The sequence below is a fragment of the Mus caroli genome, chromosome 14 (genome assembly GCF_900094665.2).
Source record: "Mus caroli chromosome 14, CAROLI_EIJ_v1.1, whole genome shotgun sequence".
Classification (NCBI taxonomy): Eukaryota; Metazoa; Chordata; class Mammalia; order Rodentia; family Muridae; genus Mus; species Mus caroli.
Window position 1 is genome coordinate 44,343,923 of NC_034583.1, and position 9,486 is coordinate 44,353,408.

General features: G+C 44.3%; 1 protein-coding gene across 2 annotated transcripts in view; it reads right to left on the reverse strand.

The window, feature by feature from the left end:
- Sall2 (spalt like transcription factor 2) overlaps nt 1-7,974 on the reverse strand; it is a 17,570-nt gene extending 9,596 nt beyond the window's left edge. The window contains exon 1 of one of the 2 annotated variants that reach the window (XM_021182356.1): nt 7,315-7,974. In XM_021182356.1, coding sequence (XP_021038015.1) covers nt 7,315-7,387 — 73 coding nt within the window. In that variant the 5' untranslated portion in view covers nt 7,388-7,974. The remainder of the gene's footprint in view (nt 1-7,314) is intronic. The other variant, XM_029468687.1, reaches the window with a different exon arrangement.
- Nucleotides 7,975-9,486: the final 1,512 nt, after the last annotated feature.

Consider the following 9,486-nt stretch of genomic DNA (forward strand, 5'->3'; position numbering starts at 1 on the left):
ACACACACACACACATACCCCAAACCAAACAAACAAAAAAACCCATCTCAAGGCTAAAATACATTCAAAGGCCCTAAGGGCAGGATCCAAGCATCTTCATTATCATCTCCATCACCATAACCATCATCATTATTATTAGTCTGAAACAAAATCTTACTACATAACTTTGAGTCTGAGACTGCAATGTAGGCTAGACTGGCCTCAAACTCAGAGATAGAACTGCTCAAGATGAACGGTGTCTGACACCACTGCCCAGTAAGCATTAGGTTTTTGTCTGTCTGTTTGTTTGTTTTTTAAAAGATTTATTTATCTATTCATTTTATTTAAATGAGTACACCATAGCTGTCTTCAGACACACCAGAAGAGAGATCCCATTACAGATGGTTGTGAGCCACCATGCGGTTGCTGGGATTTGAACTCGGGACCTCTGGAAGAGCAGTCAGTGCTCTTAACCGCTGAGCCATCTCTCCAGCCTAAGCATTAGTGTTTTATGAAGTTCCACATGTATTCCATTGTACTGCTGAAGGCTGGGAAGGAGCTTTTTAGTGGAAGAGCAATTACCTAGCACAAATTGAGGCTTTGAGTTTAATCCTAAGTGAACACATGCATGTATACACACACACACACACACACACACACACACACACACACACACACACAGAGTGGACATGAGTGCCTGTCACTCCAGCGTCTGGCTGTGTCACTATTTAATTTCTGAGCTACATAGAGTAAGACCCTGATATACATTACAGATATCAATGAGGTTAAAACTATGGTCTGCTGCTGCTGCTGTCCAGTGGCAAAGTATTATCAGTCCACGGGCCTTGGGTTCTGTGTCCAGCACATACATAATCCCAGCCCACAGCACCCAAGAAGAGGCAAGTACTCCAATAATAGAGCTTCAAGGACTATGCTCTTCAAACCTTCCCCTATTCCTCACAAGTGCTACCTGAATTAAATCACTGCTCATCGGCAGCCTCGGTAAATAGAAATAGACTTGTAAATGTTGCCAAGATCACTTTTTAGAGATTGTACCACTGTCTCTTTTCTCAGTCTTCTCTACTAAGCTCATACACGTCGTTCTTTGCCAAACCAAACTGCTATACTGAAACCTACAGATGCACCCATAGCCTGTTCCACATGGTAGATGAGAGGCAAGATGACTCAGATACCAGGTACCAAGTGAGGAAGACATTTGTGTAGAATCCAAGCACTGTCTTGAAGCTCAAAGGTATTTTAGAGATCTGACCCTTCACTGAGCACAAATAGTAAATTAAAGTCCCAGTTGGTTTTTTTTTTTTTCTCTTTTCAATTTGAGGAGAATCTCTGACTCTGTCTCTCTGTCTCTCTTCCTCTCTTCCTTTCTTCCTTTCATCTTGTCTCTCTGTAGCCCTGGATGGCTTGAAACTCATTCTGTATACCAGGCTACCTGGAACTCACAGAGATTCATTTAACTTTTTCTCCTGAGTGCAAAGATTAAAACTGTGTAATTGTGTGCCACCATGCCTTATTCTTATTCTTTTTTCTTTTCTTTTCTTTTCTTTTTTTTTTTGAGACAAGGTTTCTGAGTAGCCTTGGCTATCCTGAAACTGGCTCTGTGGACCTAGGTTGGCCTCAAACTCAGAGATCTGCCTCCCTCTGCCTCCAAGTTTTGGGATTAAATGGATGCATTTGCTGTTCTTGCAGAGGACCCAGGTTTGGTTCCCAGCACCCACAGGGGAGCTCACAACTGACTGTAACTCCAGTTCTACAGGATCTGACCCCCTCTGACCCCCTCTTCTGGCCTCTACAAGCACCAAGCACACATGTAGAACACTGGCATATATGCAGGTAAAACACCCATACACATAAAATAAAATAAAGACATTAATAATAAAAATAATGAAATGAAGACAGCTAGATGTGGTAGCACATGCCTTTAATCTCAGCATTCAGGTGACTGAGGCAAACAGATCTCTTGTGAGTTCAAGGCCAGCTAGGGCTACTTAGTGAGTGAGACCCTGTCTCAGAATAAACAACAAACAAACAAACAAGTCAGTGTAGGGCAGCTGATGATGGAGGAGTGGGAAGGAATAAAATGAAGGAAGTGCAAGAACAGAACTGTGGAGCACAGCCCCTGCATGTGTCCCTGGTGAGCACTATGGTCTGGCAGCCCACACCTGAGATCCACATGGGTATGGATGTTGGCATAAGCTTCTGATCCCAGGCCTGGGGAGGCTGAGGCAGAAGGATCAGGGGTTCACAGAGAGCCAGTCTGAGCTACAGTGATGCCATCACCAAAACAAAACCAAGCAACCAAAACACAAAACAAAATGAGGAGTGGGGGGTGGGGTGGGTGGGGTGGGTGGGGTGGGTGGGGTTCCCTTCCTTGAAAACTTAGGAAAGAAAGAATTTGTCCAGGGTTAAAAGGTCATATCATATATCCTTGAGCACCAGACTAGTTTAATTTTTTTTTTTCCGGGACAGGGTTTCTCTGTGTAGCCCTAGCTGTCCTGGAACTCACTCTGTAGACCAGGCTGGCCTTGAATTCAGAAATCCACCTGCCTCTGCCTCCCAAGTGCTGGGATTAAAGGCATGCACCACTGCCCAGCTCCAGTTAATTTGAAAACCCAGTTTTCTCCAAAGGAGGGCGAAGGGCAGTGTGATGCATGTCTTTAATCCCAGCATTTAGGAGGCAGAGACAAGCAGATCTCTTTGAGCTTGAGGCTAGCCTGGTCTACAGAGTACCAAGACAGCAAAACAAACAGAGAAAATCTGTCTCAAGGACAAACAAACAAATGAAGAAAAACAAAAAACAAAAAAGAAAGAAAGAAAAAGAAAAAGTGGGTTTTCTGTTTCCTTATCCCAAATTCTAGCCAAGGCTAAGTCAGTCAGTCTCTCTTGCTGTCTCCCATCATTTCTTGACAGTCTAGAGTTGCTCATACTGGCCTTGAACTCACGATCATCCTGCTTCACGCACAACACAGACTCCTGAATTACTTTCTGTCCACTTAGAGATATATTCTTTCTGACGGCCACTGCAGCAGGTACCTAAAACTGAAGTCTCTGTGGGTTCAGAAGCCTGAGAGATGAGCCCTGTCTCTCATGTGTAAGGTGCCCTATTTTTGCCTTCCTTGCCTTTGCTATTCTTGCTGTTTGCCAGCTCCCTTCTCTCCCTCCAGGTCTGCGTGGCGGCTGTCCTGGTTTCTCCTCACTAAATATCTGGGCTTCTGATCATTCCCCAGATGTACCAGTTAACATTTCCTCCAGTGATGTCCCTTATGCCCTCTAATTCTGATATCTAGACTCTGTGGGGGAGAGACTCTTGTTCTTTCTCCCGAGTTTTTGAGTAAGTAGACTCTTTCCTGCTCATCACTTATGTGTGGGAAGTATTCTGTTAGGTTTTGATGTTCTCATCAGGGAGCTGTGCAAGAAGAAAGTGGGAAAATAGGTTTCTCAGGGCCGTTTCTTAAAGGCACAATAGAAATGCACTCCAAGTTTACAGATAAGCAAAGGACGGATGGCAGGCAGGTCTTATTTAGTGTAATCATTGCTTTGTGTGTAGATAAAACCAAGGGCCTCACACACGCTCTTTCCCTGAGTTACATCCCGAATCCTTCCTGTCTAACTCTGGGCCATGCTCTGGGGTGGAAGGCAAGGTTAGAAACATAATGATGGCATGGTTATTAGTAGATTCTGTGTAAATGATAAGGCAGAGCTCCCCATGAATGCAAGGCAATCTCTTTAGCTCTCCACTATAGCCCAATCCTTTTAGAGACACCCCTATGACGAGGAGAGAACAAGAATTTATATGTTACATGCTTATAAGAAAGGAGAGAGTTTTAGATAGCCATATCAATTGCAGAAGAGAACCAACAGGCCTCTATTCAGGTCATGAAAGGAGACTAGATAAGAAAATCAATCTCCAAGGAGTTCTGATATGAAAACCCTTAGGAGTTCTTTCTGTTCCCTCGCTCCCTCCCTCTCTCTCTCTCTCTCTCTCTCTCTCTCTCTCTTTCTTTCTTTCTCTTTTCTTTGATGGTCTGGGTCTCACAGAGATCGAACTGTCTCTGTCTTCTCAGCACTGGGATTAGAGTACCACCATGCCCAGAACTTTAGGAGTTCTTAAGGTAGATTTTTAAAAAATATTTATTTATTGGGCTATATAGGTGGCTCAGGGGTTTAAGAGCACTGACTGCTCTTCCAGAGGTCCTGAGTTCAATTCCCAGCAACCACATGGTGGCTCACAACCATCTATAAAGGGATCTGATACCCTCCTCTGGTGTGTTTGAAGACAGCTACAGTATACTCTTATACATAAAATAAATAAATATTTTTTAAAAAATGTATTTATTTCTATTTTATAGTTATGAGTGTCTTGCATGCATCTATGTATACACACCACTTTTGGGCCTGGTACCCATGGAAGCCAGAAGAGGGCAATGGGTACCCTGGCACTAGAATTACAGATGGTTGTGAGCTGCCATGTTGGTACTGTGAATCTAAATTGGGTCCTCTGGTAAAGCAATCAGTGCTCTTATGCCTTAGAGCAAATCTTTAAAACAAGCAAACAAACAAACAAGCAAAAAAATCCAACAACAATCAAGGCTAGGCAAGTCTACAGATTCAAGTTCTAGGACAGCCAAAGCTACACAGAGAAACCCCATCTCAAAAAAATCAAAACAAAAAATTTGTTTATGATTTATTATTATTGTAGTAGTATTTATGTGCGCGTGCATATGCCATGGACCAACTGTTTCTCAACCTGTGTGTTTCGACCGACCTCTTAGAGACCCTTGCACAAGGGTCGCCTAAGACCATCAGAAAACAGAGACTTACATGATGCTTCATAACAGTAGCAAAATTACAGTTACGCAGTAGCAACACAAATGTTATGGTTGGGGCCACCACATCGTGAGGAACTGTGTTAAAGGGTTGCAGCATTAGGAAGGCTGAGGACCACTGCCATGGACAGAGAGCTGAAGTCAGCACTTTCCTTCTGCTTAAGGCAGATCCCTATGTTACCTTTGGCCTCTCCTACCAATGCAAAGTTTATCTACCTAAATTTTCTTGCTTCATATTGTGTAAGCCTTTCTGGTTTCTATAGGAATGGATTTACAGCAGCGTCACTACACTTCCAGGTATCCAGAGCCCTCCCAGTCACACTGTACCCTAAAAGGCTCGAGAATCCACCCACGGCAGCTGCTGGATACCCTCTGACTTGTGCAGAAAACTTTCCCTCAGCCACAATGTGGGGAATGGGTGAGCAGATGGGAGGAAGGCGAGGAGAACATGCCTCTTGGGGGTTGGGGGTGGCGTTCAGCACAGTTCCACAATTGAACCAGCAGGGGAGCAGGACTGAGAGGCAACTCTCAGGCTCTAGGGGAAATCTCCTATAGAGCTCCAGGAAGAAACATCCGGCCTATAGCAGCATTAAGGAGGCTTAATGTGTCTCATGGGGGAAGGATGCCATCACCATAGAACCTCTAAATATGGGCACAGTGGGATCTCAGCCAAGCAATGGCTTGGGGAAGATGGTTCCTACCCCAAACTTAACTTGTTTGTTAAGGTTTCATTGTGCATGCCGCACTGACTCGACCTAAAGTCATTTTTGTAGAGTGGAAACAAGTTCAGTCCATAATTCATTCTAGTTGCCACAAATACAGTCCCCCAGAGCCCTGCGTGTGTTATAAAGGCATACTGAGGTCCCCGAGTGGTCACTGCCCTCACATGTGATAACTGCAATATTCCTTCTCACTAAGTACTTATGGTAAGTATGTCTCTAAGAAATGTCATTTATGCTGGCCATTTCCCCAAAGAGCTTACACAGGTTAATAAGGTAACTATTGTACTCATCCATCTCTGTTTAACAGATGAGGAAACTGAGGCACAGAGAAGCAAAACCAAGCTTGTATAGCTAGCATAGAGGGAGAACTGGGTTTGTCCAAAAAAAAAAAAAAAAAAAAACCAATCCTGAAAATATGGCTTCAGAACCCTTATGCATAACCTTATTTTATATATTTTGAGTCATACCATGTGTTTGCTAAGCAAAAGACTGGCCCCAGGGTTGGACTTTCTGACTTCCATGTTGTGAGCACACATGTAGCTATACTACTTAATCCAAAACTGTCTTGAGTCTCAGACTCATCTAGACATAGATACCTATTCCTGGCTCAGCCTTAGACAGTGTGTATCACCAGCCTTAGGGATATAAGCATCCAGATACATAATTTTTTTCCCGCTGACCATGTCTTCGGTTGTCTCCGAGGCATCGGACAATCAGTTCCTAATATCCTCCTCTTCCTATCATGGCCTTTCACATGCTGGAGTTGTCTAAGACTGCACAGACATTTGCATTCTGTTGTGCCGGGGCATGGCTGTAATCACAGCACACAGAAGGCAGAGAGGCTGGAGGATCACCAGTTTAAGGCCAGCTTGGTTACAGCTCCATAGCCTGTTCTCTTCTCCCAGAGGAAATGTGTTGATTAAAAGAAACATACAGCAACTTAGCATGATGGTGCACATTTGTTCAGATGTCTGAGACAGGAGAATTGCCAAAAGTTCCAGGCCAACCAGGGCTGTATAGTGACTATAGAGCTAGTCTGGGCAACATAAGCAGATCGTCCCAGAAACTAAAAAATAAATAGCAAGATCCTTATACAGTGATAGTGTATATGAACAGTTATATTAACTCGCACGTTAAATACCATCTTTGCCTCCCTTAAAACACAAACCTGAGTCCCTTTACAGGGCTGTCTTTCAGTTTCCCTTCGGATAAGGAGGAGCACACCCCCAAGCTAGCCTGCATTCTGACCGACATTAGCTTTCTTCCTCTGGGAGTTCTGCTCTCAGCCCAGCGCAACAATGAGAAACTTTATTCTCTTCCCCCCTCAGGGGAACCTTCACGTTTATCCAATTCATTCTCTTGCAACCCAACTCTCCAGAAAGAAGAGGGGGAAATCCCATCCCTAAGAGACGGGTCTTCAGGTCTGAGGACGTTACTTAGCAACGGCACAAAGACCAGCGAGCAAAGAAGGACTTGGAGAGAAAACTCTTGGGTAGAGAGACAGAGCCAGTTTGAAAACTACATTTCATCCGGAGAAAAGCAAGGAAAACACAAACAGAATGAATCCCGACAACAGCCAAGGGGGGTATCTCCTTTGCACGAGCCCTCTCCTCATCCTCAAGTCTAGAGTCCTTCACATCCCCAGTGACCAAGTCCTGCTCAGGTTTGGCTCATGGCCGAGGTGCCCTCCATTGCCCTGGCCTGAACCATGCAGGCTTTGAATCCTACCCACTCCCCAATCCCCGCTACCTCCTGCCCCCAGCACCCACCGTTCTCAGATGCGCTGGGACCTTCACAGTCCGAGATTAACTGTTGGGGTCTCCGTTGCTTTCGCCGAGACATTCCCGAGTAGTGAGCGGTATGAGAGGGACGGCACCTCACTGCGCACTGAGTTTTAATGGGGTGACCTGGTCCGATCACCCTGTCTAGTCTGAGGCCAACGGGTATCGGTCCCCCAGTGCAAATCACTGAGAAGCAGAGGAATTCTCCCGTCCCAGAGACGGACTGACTAGTGTGACTCTTTCCCGACTCCCTTTCTCTCTCAATCTCCCAAGTCTTTAAAGGAGAGACGCCCCCTTTTTTCCCCTTCAGCTTCTTCCCAACGCTCCTGCAGCTCCTATTGTAAAAGCAAAAATCCTAATCTTTCCGCACACTCTTTTCTTTTGTACTGCAGAGGAAGGGATTTAACCCTCTCCTCCCTGCCAGGACTCTGCCGGCCTCACTGGGACTGCCCAAGGATTGCTGTTCCAACTCTTCTCCCAATATCTTCCTTTTGGAGCCTTTTGATTTTTCCATAATTGTGCCTTGACGAAGCTCAGCTTCTGGGTTAGAAACTTCAACACAAACTTTCTCATATATATTGATTTTTTTCAGGCCAAGAAGTCAGCTATTGCCAGATGAAAATGGGAATATGTAAAGATTGGTAGACTGAGTAAAAATAGACATTATAATAATCATGTAGATATAGCTTTAATAATTTATACAGATCCCCACTTCTATGATGTATTTTAGTACTAAAATTCTTGAAATTAACTCAGTAGCTTTTAAATTTTTTAATGAAAAAGTTATTACTGTGTATGTGTGCATGATTCATGTGTGAATGAGCATTCCTGATCCGACATGAATGAAGGAACGTGTAAATCAAAAGACAACTTTGTGGGGAGTTGGCTTTCTCCTTACATCTGGATCCCAGTTTTGGGGATCCAACTCAGTTTGTCAGACTTGATCAGCAAGGGCTGAGACAATTTGTGCCAGCCCACAGCAGCGCCCCCTCCCCATACACAACACACACACACACACACACACACACACACACACACACACACACATTTTGTAGGTCTGGCTGGCCTGGAACTTACTGTATAGACAGACAGGTTGGCCTCAAATTCACATTGACCTGGCTGCCTCTGCCTCCTAAGCGCTAGAATTACAGGTGTGTGTGTCACCACATACAACATCCACAGCAGGTTTTTATAAGAATGCTCTGTGCGGGAGATCCCAGTTACAAAGAAACCAGAAGGTGCATGGAGGTTAGATAGCCTTCCCAAGACTACACAAATAAATAAATAATAAATAAATAAATAAACCCAAAAACCCAGGGCATATTTTATGGTGGCAGGAAAGAGTGTCAGGAGACAGCTCGTGTGAAAAGAAATTTTATTTAAAATAGCACTGTGGGCAGCTATCTCTCCTGGTCCTGTCCAGGTCTTTCAGTGGAAAGGATGCTAGGATGCTTGTGAGAAGACAGGAGAGCAGATGATTTCCTTCTGCGCTTCAGAATAAAGTCTGAGAGGAGGCTGTGCTGAATCCGTGGGTCCTCTTTAATATCTTCACAGGTAGGAAATAACAGTCAAGGATTCTGTGTAAAAGACTTCTTGTAGATGTCAAATTAGACTTTTTTAATAAGTTGGCAGGTAGGCTGTGCTGCAGTTTACCAGCAGAGCATTTGCCTAGCGCAGTGAATGGCTTTAGTTTAATCCCCATCACCAAAGGGGAAAAACAAAAAGGAGGAATTCACCCAGCTGGGCACACTGTTGCGCACCTGCATTCCTAATACCCAAGAATTTAGGAGATCCTAAATTTAAGGTTAGCACCAGCTACACATATAGATGCTTAGTCAGAAAAACAGTAACAGGTTGTTGTTGTTGTTGCTGTTGTTGTTGTTGTTTTGAGATAGGACTTTTACTCGGTAGCCCAGGCTAACTTGGAATTCACTCTGTAATCTAAGCTGGCCTGGAACTCACAGCAGTCCTCCTGCCTTGACCATTAGAGCACAGTATTTATCGGCATAAACCACACTCAGCCTCAGCCACAAGTCTCCAGTCATCTACCCTATTCTTCTCCTCCTTCTTCTTCTTCTTCTTCTTCTTCTTCTTCTTCTTCTTCTTCTTCTTCTTCTTCTTCTTCTTCTTCTTCTTCTTCTTCTTCTTCTTCGTTTTTTT